Source organism: Chiroxiphia lanceolata, chromosome 1, assembly GCF_009829145.1.
Source record: "Chiroxiphia lanceolata isolate bChiLan1 chromosome 1, bChiLan1.pri, whole genome shotgun sequence".
Lineage (NCBI taxonomy): Eukaryota > Metazoa > Chordata > Aves > Passeriformes > Pipridae > Chiroxiphia > Chiroxiphia lanceolata.
The window spans coordinates 134192366-134211074 of record NC_045637.1 but is presented as its reverse complement, the minus strand read 5'-3'; the positions used below and the strand labels follow the sequence as shown (position 1 = coordinate 134211074).

At 42.2% G+C, this 18709-nt stretch overlaps 2 protein-coding genes across 16 annotated transcripts in view; one reads left to right on the top strand and one right to left on the bottom strand.

Annotated features, from left to right (window-relative positions):
• Positions 1–18709, bottom strand: part of OLAH (oleoyl-ACP hydrolase) — a 24350-nt gene extending 5641 nt beyond the window's left edge. For 4 of the 14 annotated variants that reach the window (XR_004358475.1, XM_032695969.1, XM_032695978.1 and 1 more), the window contains exons 1-3: positions 18445–18708; positions 6627–6722; positions 6346–6505 (exon numbers count right to left, since the gene is read on the bottom strand). Coding sequence is in view for 13 of the 14 variants with exons in the window: in XM_032695969.1 (XP_032551860.1) it covers positions 6346–6505; positions 6627–6722; positions 18445–18461 (273 nt within the window). In the remaining variant the exon portion in view is untranslated. Of the gene's footprint in view, positions 1–1592; positions 1788–1951; positions 2104–2842; positions 3002–6345; positions 6506–6626; positions 6767–14610; positions 14719–18324 lie in introns of those variants that run through there. The other 10 variants (XM_032696042.1, XM_032696017.1, XM_032695979.1 and 7 more) reach the window with 10 other exon arrangements.
• The window catches only part of CROT (carnitine O-octanoyltransferase), a 32244-nt gene continuing 21159 nt past the window's right edge, over positions 7625–18709 (top strand). For both annotated transcript variants that reach the window (XM_032695906.1, XM_032695942.1), the window contains exon 1: positions 7625–9179. In XM_032695906.1, the coding sequence (XP_032551797.1) occupies positions 9177–9179 (3 nt within the window). In that variant the 5' untranslated portion in view covers positions 7625–9176. The remainder of the gene's footprint in view (positions 9180–18709) is intronic.

Below are 18709 nucleotides of genomic sequence, written 5' to 3'. Positions count from 1 at the left end.
CTTGTGTTACAACAACAATTTGTTAGATATGAGGTAATCTTCCTGCAACAGTGTAAACCAGTTCTGCTTTTACAAACGACCGTGGAATAGTATTGAGCAATACCCTTGGTTAATTTTTTCTCAGTCACTAACCACAACAAACATTACAAGCAGCAAAATAGATTGATACAATATTTCAGGATGACCATTTAAAAAAATAGGCTTTTAGAATATAGACAAAAATATAAGGTCTATATAAAGACCTAGAAAATATAAGGACCACCTAGTTCAATATTCTCTCTACCACAGTGATAAAAATAGATGTCTAGGGAACAGCAGGATGTAGTTTCTTTATATACAAGAAACATCTATGAATATTTCCTGTGTTCTGGTGTTGGATCAAGGGTTGGACTTGATGATTTCAGAGGTCTTTTCCACCCAATTGATTCTATGATTCTATAAATTACTCTTTCATGTATTTTTCCAGTTTCCCCTTAAATTCCTGTGAACAGGTGGCATCTACAACATCCTCTTGCAATGAGTTGCGCAGCTCTACTATCTGATGCATAAAGAATGATGTCCTTTTTTGTTTTTAATCTGACTTTTACAAATTCATTTGATGGACACAGGGTAGAATAGTAAAGAGAGTGAATAGTGCATCCCTCAGGGTTTGCCACTGAGCAGTTTTAAGGTTTTCTGTCATACCGTCTCTGCCCCCCTCAGCTCTTCTTCCTGAATGAAAAGACCTGGCTTGCTTAGGTATTCCTCATAAGGCACTAATGACCATCATCACTGCCCATCTCTGGACTACTAGTTTTGTTATTTTCTTTTAAGATGGTGGAGTGACCAGAGCCACATTCAGCTTTATCACAGCAGCTTTTGTATTTTCATTTAGTGACTCATTAAAGTAACAGCTGAAGCAAGATTTATAAGTACTCCTTCCTTCTTCCCAAGAAGGAAGAATAGCATTGAAGATGCCAAGTTCATTGTCTCTAACATCAGATACTGTCTTTACTGTCTGAAGTAAAAAGCAATTCTCAACCATTTCTATATATACTTCTTTCCCAATGTTCATGTTCTGTTGAAAGAACCCGGAAACAGCATGTGCAACAGAAATACCTGGTGGAGATAAATTCATTAGAAATATACTGATAAATAACTTTTATAAAATGCAACCATTAGGATAAACTCTCATGTTCTTGTTAAAAAGATTGAAAAAAATAGTAATTAGGGGATAACAAGTAGCAAAATTCCATTTCTGAAATGCTGCAAATCATTAAGAGTGTTATCTCTTGCCTTGAAGGCAGCTTAGTATGTGCAAAGGCTGATTCACCATAAAATACACATGCGCCTACACGGTCTTTTTTCTCTCTACAAAAAGTTTCAGAAATGCAACCAGATCAGAATAAGCAGCAATTCAGACCTTAAAACTACATAACATAAGCAAGGCAGAAGAAAACTGATGCAAATGTTGCTGTGGCAGTTGCTTGATTTCCATGTGTTTAAACTGAAAAGTTTGTCAACATTTGTTAAGAATCACTTCAAAGAAACAATAAGAGGAGCAAGCAAAAGAAAAAAAAGTGTATCAAAAATCACAGGACAGACAATGTGACCTTAAAAGTAGCTGAAGGATAGTGGAACCAGTGCTGCAGAAGACATAATTCCTCTGAAGGATTCATTGAGCTTCAGTACAATTAGTTCCATTTACACAGTCACTTCTTCCACAAAAAGGCACAAAACCTCAAACATTTCTGAAGCCAATGTTTTAACTTGACAGTCAAATAGCAAAAGAAGAATCTCTTCTCAAACTATTCCAAAGGCAATATAAAAATTTCAAGCATGATAAAGAAGCACAGTTAGTCAAAGTCCTTAGATTATTAAAAGATACATTCCCAGTCACTGAGAACCTTTCCCACTTTATACTCATACAGATTTATCCCATCACCATCCAGCTTATTTTAGATACAAATACCTGAACAGCTGGGAAGACCACCAGTGCCAGGAAATGACAGCCCGAGGGTGGATCCCCTTCTCTGCCGTGCACAGCAAGAAGCTGCACAACCATCTGCTTTTAAGCCTTTTCTAGACTCCAGGGGAGGAGCTCGCACCCAAAAAAGGGCAGGACTGAGGCACACAGCATCCCAGAAGGCAGAAACATCACGTGTTAGATGTGACACATGGAATTTGGCAGAAAAATAAGGAAGGCACACCTCATTAATCCCAGTGATTTAAAACACACAGGTTGGCATGCCCATGACAGAAGTTGTAGCACTTTCAATACATGGAGGCCCACAACCTCGCTGACAGACAAGCTTGCCTTTTTTTAAGAACTGTATCCAGAAGTACAGCATTCACACCTCAGCTGCAGAGTTTTATAGGGTTCTGAAAATGCTCATGTAGGAGACCATCACCAGATTTGATTAAAACACTGCATTTGGTTATTAGGCCAGTTGCAATTACTGCAAGCTGAAAGACGTAGCATTCCATGAACTACACGCTGTGGTTACATATCCTGATTTCATGTGAGCTACCACGTTATGCTCCTGGTGACCAGATGCTATCAGTAACCTAAAAACATCAGTGTATTTTGTAACTGCATTTGTAATACTAGGAAGATTGGCTTCCTCCCCACCTTTTTCTTTTTAATGTTACTCTACCAAGAGTACCAGTGACAATAAAATAAAAATATTCACAAACAGTGATAAAAACTAAGTAACCTGAGTGCCAAAATGGGTTCTGATGCTTAACTTGGACATGTAGGCTGGACTACTTTGTGGTTTTCACACTATTCTTAATTCTTATACATTTCTCTTCATCATATCTAGGAAACTGAAAAATCTGCGGTGTTAAGAGAAAAGCCTACCTTTTGACCAGCCAGTCATTAAGCACTGCTCCTTTCCCAAACAAGGTCTGCAGTCTTCTACTCATTTCTGATTTCTGCTTTCCTGGAGAACCTTAAATCAACCCTTGTGGCTGCAGGCTCTGCAGTGAGGTCTGGTCCCATGCTCTGCAGCTGCCACTTCTAAAAGGCAAAAGTACAAACTCACAGTACTTTTATGTACTGTTACGTTGTAATTCACAGGTTTCATAGTATATTCTGTGTTGCAAGGGACCCACGGATCAAGTCCAACTCTTTAAGTGAATGGCCCATATGGGGATCAAACCCACAACCTTGGTGTTATTAGCATCGTGCTCTAACCAACTGAGCTATGGAGTACAATGAGGGACACCTATGCTTTGAAGGTGCACGATTTAAAGCATCTTATATTGGCTAGTCCTGACCTGTGCTGCTGTGCTCAATACTGCTTCTCCATATGATATATCTAGTAGCAGAGGTATTTGATTATAAGTTACAATTTGTAATAAAGCACCTAATACGCTTTATTTATTCCTACCTCAAATTGTGCCAACAAAATAATCTGACACCCAATGTTAATGTTACAAAAGCCAGCTGTTACAAACATCAGGCTCACTAATAATATTCCTAAAAGTAATAAAATACTACTGGAAACAATTATTTCCTAACTAAGGCTGAAAATAAAAGAGGTTAAGAATAAGATTTTGAAAGTATAGCATTAATCAAATAGTAGGCTATTTCCTTAAAAATAATGAAATGAAGAATTGTATGTGTTACTTGGTTTTGTTTGCCTTCTAATTCTTTGTGTCGAAGGACTAGAAAATTTATTGGGTTTCATATAAAAAAATGAAAATTTTTACAAATTAAGTAGTTCCAGGAGATGCCACTTTTATCCAAAATTATGCTTGGCCTTTCCAAGGCTGAAGGTAAAAAAGGGCTTCACAGAAGTGATTTGTCAACTCAGCACTAGTACACAGAGCAGAGTAGACTAGACTGTTTCAGTTGGAAGGGACTTAAAATGGTCACCTCATCCAACTGCCTGACCAATTCAGGGCTGACCAAGTTAAAGCATGTTATTAGGGATTGTCCCAAACGCTTTTAAACACTGACAGGCTGGGGGCATCAACCATCCCTCTAGGAAGCCTGTACAATCTAAACCTCCCCTGGCACAGCTTTGAACCATTCCCAAACGTCCCGTCACTGGATACCAGAGACTGGAGCTGAGCACCTCCCTCTCTGCTTCCCCTCCTCAGGAAGCTGTAGGAAGCAACGAGGCCTCTGCCTCCTTTTCTCCAAAGTAGACAAGCCCAAAGTCCTCAGCCGCTCCTCAGAGGACATTCCTTCCAGCACTTTCACCAGCTTTGTTGCCTTCGGTGATGTTGTGTTTGACACACAAATCTCAGGATGCAGTTTGCTTTCCTGGCTGCCTGGGCACACTGCTGACTCACAGTGAGCCTGCTGGAAGCCAGCACCCCCAGATTGCTTTCTGCAGGGGTGATCTCCAACCACTCTTTTCTTAATTTAGGCTTGTGCCTGGCATTACTACGCCATGCTAGGTGCAGAATCCATCAATGTGACTTGTTAAATTTCATCCTGGTAATCACAGCTCAATGCTCCAATCTATCTAGATTCCTCTACAAGGCCTCTTTTACCTCTAGGGAGTCAACAGCACCTATCATCAGCAAACTTGCTAGTGGTACGTTCCACTCCTGCATCCCGATCGTTGATAAATATATTGAACAGAACTGGAACTAGAATTGAACTCTGTGGAACAGCCCTGGTGATCGCCTGCAGCCATTCAGTACAACCCTTTGAGCTCTGCCCTTCAGCCAGTTCTTCAGCCAGGGCACTGTGAACCCATGTCAAAAGCCTTACTATAATCCAGAAAAGATAAATCCATGGCCTTCCCTTAATCCACTAGGTGAGCGATCTGCCTGATGATTGCATTATTCTTTCAATGCTTTTGGGAGTACGCAGTATAATGTTCTCCATAATTTTTTTAAGAACTGATGTTAGACTAACAGGTCTGTAGTTCTCCGGGCCTTCTCTCAGGCCCTTTTTATGGAAATAACATCAGCTGGGTTCCAGTCAAACTCCCCAGACTCTCAAGACTTTTGGCAGACCAAGAGGGGTCTTGCTATAACATCCATTAGCTCCTTCAGTACTCCAGGATGAATCTTTTCAGACTCTATGGAATTCATGGTTAGAAGGCCATGGTTAGTAAGCTGATACATCTGGTCCCCTACAGTTTCAGTGTCCACGAATGGAAAGTCACTGATTCCACACTCGCGGAACTCATGCTCCTCTAACTCAGGCAGCCCAAGGTCTATCAGTATTCTTAAATACCAAGGAAAAAAGGCATTGAATGCCTCTGCTTTTTCTTCATCCCTATTAATCAGATGACAATCTTCAACAAGCATTGGTCCAATGTTTTCTTTAGACCTCCTCTTGTAATCAATGTACTTGAAAAAGCCTTTCTGGTTATCTGAACTGGCCATTTTCAACTCTAAGTGAGCTTTGGCCTTTTGTGTCTTCTCCCTGCTTACACAAACCACAGTCCTATACTGTTCCTGCAAAGCCTGACCCCACTTCCAGGATCACACAATTTCTTTTTCCTTTTTTCTTTTTCCTGTGTTTCCAAAATGTGGTTCTTAAAGACTGACCATTACTTGTGGGCTCCTAAGCCCTGAAAACAAGATTTCCAGGGTATTCCCATGGACTGTTTCCACTAGCATTGCCATCCTCAGATGATGCCATGCCAACCTTCAGCTTCCCTGCTCTAATACCATTGTTATTTCCTTCCCCCCATCAATTCTACTTTAAAGCTCTCTTGATCCATTCCCCCAGCTTATGCCCAAAGACACATCTTCCCATCAGGACAGGTGGATCCCACCAGGCCCCAGCATACCTTGCCTCTTGAATGTTCTTCCCTGGTTTAAAATCCAAAGTTATGGTGAAGGCCCTAGTCCTGGAGTCAGGTATTGATATTCTGGGCTCACCTGTTTCTTCCAAAGTATCCTTCCACTACTGGGAGGACTGAGGAAAACATTACCTGTGCTCTGGAATTTTTTATCATTCTTTCCAGGGCTCTTTTTATTGTGACACCATTTGTACACATGTGAAAGAGCAGGAATGAATAATAGTATGAAGGTTGTATTAGGTTGGTCAGTTTTGTGGTGACATCCCTAATTTGGGCCTCAGCGAAGCAGCAAACTTCTCTGAAAAGAGGGTCTGGTCTGCAAATGAGTGCTTCCATTCCATACAGAGGGAGTCACCAGTGCCCATAACTCACCATTGTTTCTTCCTGATGCATGTCTTAATGCAAGTTTTGTTGCAAGAGGTTGATCTCTCTGACCTCGGCAGGACTTTGTACGAGGGCCTTGTACCTGTTCTGTCAGGGTATCTTAGAGGGCAACTTGAAGGGTAAGGAGAGGTTTCTTTTACCACTCTGTCCTGTAACATTGTTCCACCCCTTCTTCCTTCTGGTACAAAGCAGATCTGGGACCTACCTCCGTAGTGGCCATGCCGAGTTGGCTTCCACATGTCACAGATGGCAGACTACAGCTCCACTGATTAATCTCCCTCTCAAACTCTTGAATGCTCCTCAGAAGTTCCTCATTTAAAGCTTTCTTAGCTGCTGTTTTATGGCAATGTTCAGTCTCTTTTGGACTACAATAGAAATACAAATGGATGTAATGGTAAGTCAGGAAAGTATAACTCTTTCAGAAATCATAAAGAAATAGTGCAAGAGTAGATTTTTATCCAGTAGTTATTAATGCCGAAAACTCACCAAGGTAATTCTTGTTTAAGAACAGAAACATTGCTTGGGGAGTTGCAATTCACCAATAGTGATTTAATGAGACTCATTTTGAGCACATATAGATCCCTGAAGTAAAATAACAAAGAAGCATGTGTTTCTCAGTTGCACACCTAGGATTTAAAGAACCATTTTGTGTATGTTGCTTAATAAAAGTTGACATCTATTACTGACAGTTGTGAAATACATTGGATTATATGTACTATGAACAATGTAATTTGTTTTCTCCTCAGTCATTATTTATTGTCTTTCATTATTTATTATTTTAACAAATCTGCACAGCTTTAGCACCTTTACTGCAACTATACTTCATTTTCTAGTCAATCAACTTCAAAGGATAAAAGTAAGGATGCACTTAGATCTTTCTCTTAAAAATGACCATTAGCTGCTTATATGAAGAGACATGAAATTAGGCAGATCTCATGCCATCCAAAGGAAAGCAGGAGTAACCCTCATCTCTATGAAAGTCTTGAGACAGAGACAGTCAAATGAATCCCAACTTATCATTACTCTTAAATATGACCTCAGAGGATTATACACAAGCAATAGAAGCCATGCAGATGAAACATGGAGGTAACAGTGGATTTTGCAGAAGAGAAGACTCAATTTAGAGATGCATTAACAGGATCTCCTGGAGATATTTGGAAAGATGAGTGACACTAGAGTATTGAAGAGATCTCACTTGGAATTCTGCCTATAGTGTTGTTAAGTTTCTTCAAGAAAGGTGAGTTCAAACCAGATCTGATGCAAGGTGTGGCTAGAAAAGAGAACTTCTGAAAGAGAATACATTACCTTTTACAAATACACTGGAAGATGAGGCTGAGGGAAGCGAGGACATTCCAAAAAATGGTTATTGTTCATGTTCTAGCCATGGCTAGAAATAAGATTTTTAACCATTGTACCCATCAGACTCTGGAACAGCTCTAGAAAAGCTGCCTGCTTTAAGGTGGACATTCACGTTTTTACAGCCATGCACCTATTAGTTTGATGCAGGAATGAGTCTGTATGTGTGTGAAGAAAGCCAGCTGGTTGTAATGCTGCAAAATAGTCTTGCTAACAGAGAACTCGTTTAATTTAACAAATACAGAGGCCTTTGTATTATTGTATGTAATACACAGAACATGCACTGAGGTCAGTCTGCTAAGGTCTGCTGACCAAGAAAGAAAAAATTCAAAGGCAGTCAGAGAAAACAGGAAGCCTGGAGGGACTAGAATACAGTAGAAAATCTGACTTTCAGTCTTGCAAAGAGAAATAAAGTATGAAAGTTACATAAAAATAGTCAGTTTATATACAGGCCTGGCCATAGGAAATAACAGAAAATAGAGTGGAAATCTCTGTTGCTGTCTCAGTAGAAGACAAACATGTGCTGACCTACTACGTGCATCATAGTAACTGACAGAACTGCTTCAATGGTACAACCAAAAAAATTGCTTCTTAGAAAGAACAAAACTCTACCAAGACCAATTTGCCCCTGTTCCTGCCATGTGGTCAGTTGCAGACACAGAAATGCACCATGGCAGGATCCCAGCTTCCTAGAGGAGAACTGCCTAGTCTTTCTCCTTGCAGCAAACTCTATAACCAGGGGAATGGTGTCTGAGTTCAAAAAGCCAGATTTTATAAGAATCAAAATGCTAACAACGAACCTTCAAATAAATTTGGGCAGGAAACAGACTCTCTCATACTCTCAGCTGCTCAGCCCACATTGCAGTCTTTAAACTTCTACCTAAGGGGGCTCAGATGCTCCCTGTCTAGGCACTCTGCAGAAGTCACCACTGATGTAGAGTGCAACAGTGTTAGCAATGCAGACTGCTGGTCAATCACAACTTCCCATAGGAACAGGGTCAGGCATATAAAATGATAAAAACCAAAAAACTCCATATACTATTGGCTCAGATACATCACACAGCTTAGAACCCAAATTTTAGTCTCTAATTCTGGAGACTCATTTACAGCTTTAGGACAAAGCTCACTCTACAGAGATTCTTTCAGTCAGAAAAGACACCTAAAACACTCAAGGCAGGGATGCAAATTTCAATACCTAGAACAAGAGCACGTGATATGGTCAGTTGTACAAACACTCCCTCCTTCTCTGCCTGTCTGTAAAACAGAGTCAGATAAGCTGTCAACACTCAGTCAGCCACTGAAAGTGAACAGCAGTGCTAATTTGATGAGAACGTGTGTGTCATTCAGAGTTTGACCCACTCTATCTGCCACATAAATTAGGGCAAAAAATGGGTTTATCCCATTTACTTCCACCACCATGCACAAAAATATGTCCTGGAAAAAAGGGGGAGGATGACCATAAGCAACTGAACAGTGCATTGTATCTTCGGATGCTCTAAACCAGGCAAGGCTTGTTTTCCTTTCCTTCACAGGTGCAGATGTTGTCCCTGTCAGCAACTCTTGATGCCAAACTGACAAGAATCTGGAGAACTTGCAGAACTGCTACTCTGGAGAAACAGCAGCTTCAGCAGGAAATCCCTCCATCTCCCACCAGTGCTGCTCTTGGCTCCTGGACTGCAAATGGTGGGTGACCAGTCAAAATTAAAAGAGCGGGAGGGAAAGTGAAAGGACATAGCAGGTTACAAAAGAGAGAGTTTTGCTTTCCTAAAAGTAATGGTAAGTGAGGTAGTATCAGGACTTAGAAGAATAAAATACACAAACATTAGGAAACCTAGTAGGGTACAGAGAGAACCTGCTTAGATAGAAAGGCATAAAGGCCACAGATAACGGGAATCTGCTCCTTTCATATCCTGTGCATAGAAGGTACATGTAGCACAGAGAATGCTGGCACTACACTTTTACCACAGCAATCCAGATCTTGCAGTGGGATGATAACATGCACACTCCACTTCCACTCTACAAGAAATAAGGACATGACTAAAATAGGCATGAGGTTTATAGATATCAAGGTTTAGCCTCATAATGCAGTGGTACAGAAAGTATTCAGTGGACTTGGCCATTACAAGTTGATTACCCACTGACAAGCAGTAGCTGCAAGGCTTCACAGGGCTACACCCACTCTTTTAAACACAAATATTTTTGTGAGATGATAGTGCAACCCTCATGCCTTCTCACAACCAACTCTATCGCTTTCAGTCTGAAAGTTCTGCATTCATTACTGGCTATCCAGCATCCTATGGGTGATATTGCCCCATCAGCAGGAACTCAATTCCGTCCACACCTATTGGCTCCCCATCAGAAGAGGAAATTCGGTAGCAAGGACTCCAGGAAAACCATTCCAAGTGGTTTTTTATCTCACACAAGCAGAAATATGCTAATAAGGAATGGAAACAAATAAAAGAATCCTGTCAAAAATCAGTAGTGGGGCCAGATTTCTTAGTCATAGCATGACCTACAGGAGTATTTGATGACAACAGGAGTAAAACCATATTCCAAATCAATTATTGCCTTTGCTGCAAAGAAAGCTGTTGTGGGGAAGGCAGGTATGGGGTGCAGAGAAACTCTGCAGTTCAGACAGTAACCTAAGACAAAAACGTAACTTAGATGCAGATTTGTTATCAGCTTTGTTTAATCTTGCTGATAATGAAGGAGACAATCTCTCCCTTCCCAGCTTCTCAGAGCATAGCATTCTTACCCCCATGTTTTTATTAGCACTAGCAACTGCATATCTCTGTAGTAAGAGCACATTGTTTATCAAGCTGAAAACTAATACTTATCCTGTAGTTTGGTTTTCACCAACATCAGTCAGCTGACCCTATACAGTCTCACCATCCTCCTGCTAAAAAGGAAAGGAGCCTTTTATGACCTTTTTGCAAGCTTTGACCCACTTAATCCAGATGGACAGGTGCATGCTGATATTACATATGCAGCCCCAAGGTTTGGATGTAAAAGACACTACTGTGCCAACCTAATGGAGTAATTTGCCCTTAAGAATTATTTTACAACTCCTCCTGAAACAAAGAACCTGCAGAGTCTGTCTTACTGGCTTAAAGATACATTCATCTGATCTAATCTTCATTCAAGAAAAAAAAAAAAAGGCTGTACAGAAGAAAGAATTATTACATGAATAAATAATCTTCTTGGGAACTAGGTGAACTACCATCAGACCTTCGTGATGCAATCATCATCACCTTGTATAAGAAGAAAGGAGATAAATCAGACTGTTCAAATTACAGAGGTATTACTCTGCTCTCCATTGCTGGTAAAATCCTGGCAACAATACTCTTGAACAGACTAATACCCGCTATAGCAGAAGGAATTCTACCTGAAAGCCAATGTGGTTTCAGAGCCAACAGGAGCACCACAGACATGGTATTTGTTCTCAGACAACTGCAAGAGAAGTGTAGGGAACAGAACAAAGGTCTCTATGTAACCTTTGTTGACCTCACCAAGGCTTTCGATACTGTGAGCAGAAAAGGTCTATGGCAGATTTTGCAACATTCAGGATGTTCCCCCAAGTTCCTTAAAATGATCATCTTACTTCATGAGGATCAGCGCAGCCAGGTCAGATATGGCAATGCACTTTCTGAGCCCTTTCTAATAACCAGAGGTGTGAAACAAGGCTGCGTTCTTGCACCAACCCTATTCACAATCTTTTTCAGCATGATGCTCCAAAGGGTCACTAGAGACCTCGAGGATCAGGACGGTATCTACATTCGATACTGTACTGATGGAAGCCTTTTCAACCTAAGGTGACTGAAGGCCCACACTAAGACCTTAAATCATCTTGTCCAGGAGCTGCTTTACACTGCTGCCCTTGTTTCCCACACAGAAGCAGCTCTGCAGCGTTTAACATCCTGCTTTGCAGACACTGCTGAGCTTTTTGGGCTGGAAGTCAGCCTGAAGAAGACAGAAGTTTTCCATCAACCTGCACCTCGGGACGTCTTCCATCATCCCCATATCATCATTGGAGAATCAGAGCTCAAATCAGTCCAGCAGTTTAATTACCTAGGCAGCCTCATCTCCTCGGATGGTAAGATTGACGGAGAGATAGACAACAGGTTAGCAAAGGCATATAAAAGAGTCTGGTGGAATAAACACCTGAAGAAAAGTACAAAGATCAGTGTTTACAGAGCCATTGTGCTGTCTACTCTTTTATATGGGTCTGAATCATGGGTCATCTACCGCCACCACCTGCGACTCTTAGAACGCTTCCATCAATGCTGCCTCCGTACAATCCTAAACATTCACTGGTCAGATTATGTGACTAATATGTCTGTTCTTGAACAGGCAGCAGTCACAAGTACTGAGGCCATGTTACTGAGAACACAGCTGCGCTGGGCAGGGCATGTCTCCAGGATGAAGGACCACCACCTCCCTAAGATCTTGCTCTATGGTGAACTTGCCGCAAGAGAGAAGCCCCGAAGAAAAGATACAAGGACTCCCTGAAACAACATCTCAGCCTTGGCCACACTGATCAACATAACTGGTCTACTCTGGCCTCCAATCGGGAGGTCTGGAGACACACTATCTATAATGCTGCTGCTTCTTTTGAGAACGCACACAGGATCACTCTTGAGGAGAAAAGACAACACAGAAAGAACCATGTCCTGTCGATACCACCTAAGGAGTCTTTCTGCTCTGCCTTTTGCAACTGGTCTTGTCTATCTCGCATTGGCCTTTTTAGCCACCAGCGCGCTTGTAGCAAGTGTGGGTAGAGTCCTTCCCAAATCTTCGTTCGTGAAGCCCAGCCATGATGAATCTTCTTTGGAGTACATTCAGCTGAATCTGGATTTATTTGAAATAACATATCTGGTTAGGAAAATGTCTATTTTTATTTCTCTCATTTTTTACAAGGCAACAGCTTAAAAAAAAATGGATTATTTCTAAATTGTCTTTATATTTTCCTCTACTTCCACCTCTTGGTCTTAAACCTAAGATCTACCTCCGACCCTATTACAGTGAGGACAGGATACATAAGAATTCTTCTGCATAAACAAGCTTTTATTTTATTAACTATAAATTTTAAATTAGATGTGTGATCTGATGAATTAATGGCTGACAAATCTGCTTTAGAGTGTTCACAGTCAAAAAGAATGTTTCTTTCTAGAACTATTGGCAAAGAAATGGTTCAGTGTGAGAAAAAAAATACCAACCTGTATTTTAAGAAAGTATTTCCTGGGTTTTATTCTCTTTACATTTAGAATATAATGAAAATAAAATTCTAGTTCTATAAAGAGCTGTATAAAAGATTAAGAACTACCAGTTAAATCACAGAGTAATTTAGGTTGAAAGGGACCTCTAAAGATCATATAGTCCAAGTCCTGTCTCGTTAGGTGTTGAGTATCTCCAAGGATGGAGACTTCATAACCTCCCTTGGTAACTATGTTCCACTGTTCAATCACACTCATAGTGAGGATATTTTTCTTTCTAATTCCTTGTTGTGACTTGTATCTGCAAGTTGTTCGTCTTTTTGCTGAGTACATCCAAGAAGAGTCTGGCTCTGTCCATCCTCTGCATACTGTTTCATTAGGTAGGTGAAGACATCCTCATTTAGCACTCCCCTCTTAAGACAAAACCCTTTATCTCAGACTCTCCTTGTGCACCACCCACCCCAGTCACAATTGCAGGGAACCCTGCCGCGCTTACTTCAGTATCTCAACATCCTTCTAATACGGTGGAATTAAACACGGACACAGATGTGGCATACCAAAGAGATTTCTGATTATTTTTCAAACATGCTTTGGAGACATGGGCTTTCAGGGCATGATGAGCTTTTACATTAGCTTTATTCATTGCCATGGCATCACTTTATAGTAGGTGGACAAGTACTAATTGAGAAGTAAAATTGAAAACACGAGCGACAACAAAACTACTTTTGCACTGACCAGATGCTAAGACAAATGGACCAACAGCCCCATCCTGCAGGGAACATAAAGCCAAAGGTAAAGAAACACCAAGTGCTTGCAGCACAGGGTTGTTTTGGTATTTCCCTAAGGAAAATATATTGTATAGCATACAGTCTAGAAATCTGTAGAATGAGTCTTTGTGAATGGCAAGAGTGTGGTATTTGCCAGTGGGGCAGTCCAGGACGAGAGAAGATTCTCAGTATCTAGGCACTTGTAAATCCTACATCCTAGACCCATCCCGTTCAGGCATACATTGTCTGCAGACTCTGGAAGCCAGGCAAAAAGCAACCATATCCCCAGATGGCAAGTAGAACCAAGTCTACTTACAGAATTTAGATTTAAGGTATTTGTTCACTTCCTACCAATAACTGCAGAAGTGGAACAGTGAGCTGAGAGTCAAATGATCCACTTCACTGGTAGGTACAGAGTCTGCTGTCAAAGCCACTAGATTGCTTACAGCTAGGCAGGCATCTGAGAAGCCTTAACAAGTCAGGGCATCGACAGCTTAGTATCTGCAATCCTGCAATAACAGAGCTGGCAGACTGTAGGACAATTAGGCAATGTAATTCTCTACCGATTTTATCTTCACAAGAGGAATGCAGTTTGTGCAGCTGAAGGATACTCAGTGTCCTAAACATTGTGAATTTCTGTTGAAATTTTTTTCAACCACTGGAAATGTTTTATTTCTGCAGCTTTATCAGTACCTTGCACATTACTATATCATACATGTTTCATTACATTCATTACTCACACAATCATTTAAAAAAGTTAAAAAATATGTATTTTTGGGGTATATACTTAGGCTTTCTGGAAGATTACAGGTTCATGAAAAGAAGTGTCCAGTTAGAGAGAAAACACATCTGTTACATACATTGTAATATTTATCACAGGTTTTTAAGGATTACGTACTTATATCCCTAGAAATTTTTCTACTCAGCAAGAAGCAATGGTGTGATTTCCCACTTAGAAGACAGCAAAATTAATAGACCACGGGAAAAAATTCTGTGGGAAACCATATCTCAGTAGCCCCTGAGTTCAAGAAAATACTGGTCTTTGCTTTTTGAAAAATAAAGACAAAGGCAATCTTTTGTCATTATATCTAGACAATATAAATTAATGGAAAAAGTAAAAGGAGCATACCCAACTTTTTTCTCCACTGGTCATATTTTTCCCAGCAACATATAACTTATGGCTACATTTTTAGCAGATTATATTCCAAATAGGTGAATGTCATTGCTAACATCTAAAAGCTGCTGCTGGGAAAAAAAAAGTCATTACCAACTGAAATTCTGTCCTCCAGAAAGCTGTCTACTCATCCCTTTATTTAACCTTGAAAAAAATGTGGAAAATTATTACAGAGAAATTTACTTGTGGGAGACTTGCAGCTGATATGCTCACACCATCAATAATACAAAACTGTTGAAATAAATGATTAAAATAAAACAACATGCATTTCCCATTTTACTAACCGGACCTTCCAGGATGTTGAAACTGCAAACATACAGACTATGTAGATGCTTCAAAAGTGAGTGTGACAATATAATCTCCCCTCCTTTCCTACTGTCTCTGCTCTCAGCCCAGTTCTGCTATGGCACAATTGCATAACCTTTGCTCAGATTTTTTAGGAAATCATTAAATTGAGAGAAAGCTCTATGAAGAAGTCCACAGAGTCGAGCCATGAAATATAAGAGAGATAAAATTGGAGATAAAGGATGCTGAGATTGGGCCAGACAAGAAGCTCAAGAGGAAGAACATCAATGTGGAAAGATGATTAACATCTCAAGGGAAAAAATTAGGTGGAAGACAATCTGGATGGGTGGATCGAATGCACCCTCAGTAATTTCACAGTTGAGTGGAACTGTCAATCTACTGGAGGGTGGGATCTGGACAGGCTGGATCAATGGGCTGAGGCCAGTGGGGCGAAGTTCAATATGGCAAAGTGCTGAGTCCCACCCTTGGGTCACAACAACCCCATGCACCGCTACAGGCTTTGGGAAGAGTGGCTGGAAAGCTGCCCGATGGAAAAGGACCTGGGGTTGGTCATCAACAGCCAGCTGAATACGAGCCAGCAGTGTGCCCAGGTGTCCAAAAGGGCCAATGGCAACCTGGCTTGTATCAGACATAGTGTGGCCAGCAGGACTAGGGAAGGGATCATAGCTCTGTTCTCAGTATTTGTGAGGCCACAACTCAAATACTGGGTTCAGTTTTGGGCCTCTGACTAGAGGAAAGACATTGAGGTGCTGGAGTGAGTCCAGAGAAAGGCAATGAAGCTGGTGAAGGATCTGGAACATAAGTCCTATGAGGAGCATCTGATGGTACTGAGGTTGTTTAGCTTGGAAAAAAGAAGGCTCAGGAGGGACCTTATCACTTTCTACAGCTACCTGAAAGGAGGTTGTAGCAAGGTGGGGGTCAGTCAGTCTCTTCTCCCAAGTAACAAGCAATAGGACAAGAGGACATTGCCTCAAGTTGCACAAGGGAGGTTCAGGTTGGACATTAGGAAAAATTTCTTCACTGAAAGGGTGGTTAAGCATTGGAAGAGGCTCCCAGGGAAGTGGTGGAGTCACCATCTCTGGAAGTCTTCAAAAAATGAGCAGATGTGGCACTTTATGATACAGTCTAGTGGGCATGGTGGTATTCAGTCAAAGGTTGGACTTGATTATCTTGGAGGTCTTTTCCAATTTTAATGATTCTATGACTCTGTGATCAAGCATGTGCCACAGGGAGCAGTGAAAGCTTACCCTTTTCCATCCGACTAGCAAAGACTCCATAGGTGGTTAACATACTAATACTCCTTTAGTAGGGCATTAATCTTGACTATCTGTTGTGTGTATTAACCACAAAGTAACTCCTTTACATATAACTGCACATAGCAAGAGATGACAGAACAAAGTGGCCCAGAAAAGGAGAGTGAGATAGGTGTGCTGGTTTTGGCTGGGGTAGAGTTAATTTTCTTCACAGTGGCTAGTATGGGGCTGTGGTTTGGATTTGTGCTGAACACCGGGCTGATAATATAGAGATGCTTTTGTTATTGCTGAGCAGGGATTCCACAGAGCCAAGGCCTTTTCTGCTTTTTGTACTGCCACACTGGTAAGGGAGCTGAGAGTGCGTGGGAAGTTGGGAGGAGGCACAGCCAGGACAGGTGACACCACTTGACCAAAGGGATATTTCATACCATATGACATCATGCTGAGTACATAAAGTGGGAGGGAAGAAGATGGAAGGGGGGAGGGCATTTTGAGTGATGGCATTTGTTTTCCCAAGTAAATGTTATGGGTGACAGAGCCCTGCTTTCTTGGGGATGGCTGAACACCTGCCTGCCCATGGGAAGCAGTGAATTAATTCCTTGTTTTGCTTTGCTTGTGTGTGCGGCTTTTGCTTTCCTTATTAAACTGTCTTTATCTCAGCCCATAAGTTTTCTAATTTTTACTCATCTGATTCTCTCCCTGATCTCACTGGTGGGAAATTGAATGAGCAGCTGTGTGGTGCTTGGCTGCTGGCTAGGGTTAAGCCACAACAGTAGGCAATGGGAAGTCATTTTGGCAGCAAAGGTATGTAGTAACAGAGAAGCAAACTGAAGGTGCCACTGCTGCAGATGGCAAGTCAAGCAGAGGAAAGTCAAGCAACAAAGCCTTGTGCACATTAGCTCTGAGTGACAATGATGACTTTTGTTCTGAGCATGGCAGGTTATGTCACAGAAAATATTTAATTTATGGATCTAGGCAGAGCCATAGCTTTTCAGCACAAACCACCCATGTACATATGCAAGTGTCAGAGACCCCTTCAGTGAGCCCAAGAGCAGTACTGGGCAGGCCTCTCTGAAAGTAGAGACCTCATTAACCATGGGAAGCAGGACTGTGTGGGCCTCACATGTCTTTCCCAGTATAAGTGGTGCTTCACCATGTGGTGAAATATTTGCTCCATGATGTGACAACTGCTCCAAATGCCACCCACTCTCACTGCTGGTGGTTTCTGCTTAATCCTGCTCCCATGAAGCTGCAAGTCACACCCCACAAGCCTCTCTCCCACACACCATTTTAAAAAGTGGCACAGAAACCCATCAGTCTAGCCCAGACCTGCTCCACAGAAACACCCTTGCAGATTCCTGAGCTACTGCCCACCCACAGAGCAGTTGGGCCACCTACCCTGGGCGAGGAACCCCCCAGGGCCAGCCAGGGCTTGCAGCTGGGCTTAGTCCAGCTAAGGATGCCACTGGACTTAAGAGCAGAGCCCATGAGGGACAGCAGCTGGGAAGAGCCCATGCACTCAGCACAACCCCAGCTGTGCTTTCCCCAGATGTCACAGAATCATAGAATATCCTGAGTTGGAAGGGATCCACAAGGATCACTGAAGTCCAACTCTTGGCCCTACACAGGATCATCCCAAGAATCATACCATGTGCCTGAGAGCATTGTCTAAGTGCTTCTTGAACTCTGTCAGGCTTGGTGCTGTGATCACTTCCCTGGGAAACCTGTTCCAGTGCCAAACCACTCTCTGGGTGAAGAACCTCTTTCTAAGATCCAACCTAAACCTCCCTTGACACAACTTCAGGCCATTCCCTCAGGTCCTGTCACTGGTCACCACACCACTCTTCGCCTCACAAGGGAGTTGTAACTGCAATGAGGTCTCCTCTCAGTCTCCTCCAGGCTGAACAAACCAAGTGACCTCAGCCGCTCCTCATACGGCTTCCTCTCAAGGCCCTTCACCATCTTCATTGCCCTCCTTTGGACACTCTCTAACAGCTTCATATCTTTTCTATATTGTCGTGCCCAAAACTGCACACACAGTATTCAAGGTGAGGCCGCACCAGTGCAGAGCATAGCAGGACAATCCCCTCCCTTGACCGGCTGGCGATGCTTTACCTGATGCCCTCAGGACACGGTTGACCCTCCTGGCTGCCAGGGCACTGCTGACTCACGTTCAACTTGCCATGGACCAGGATCCCCAGGTCTCCAGCCTCTCGTTCCCCAGTCTATACTCACAACCAGGGTTTCCTCATCCCAGGGGCAGAATCCGGCACTTGCCCACGTTAAGCTTCACACGGTTGCTGACTGCCCAACCCTCCGATTTGTCGAGGTCTCTCTGCAAGGCCTCCCTTCCTTCGAGGAAGTCAACAGCTCCTGCCAACTTAAAATTGTTCTTTTATTCACACCCCACCCCAGGGCCCCCGGAGCGCAGGAGGCGGTCGGGCCGCTCTCTGCTCCCACCCCTGCGCCCGCCCCGTCCCGCCCCTCGCGGCTTCCGGAC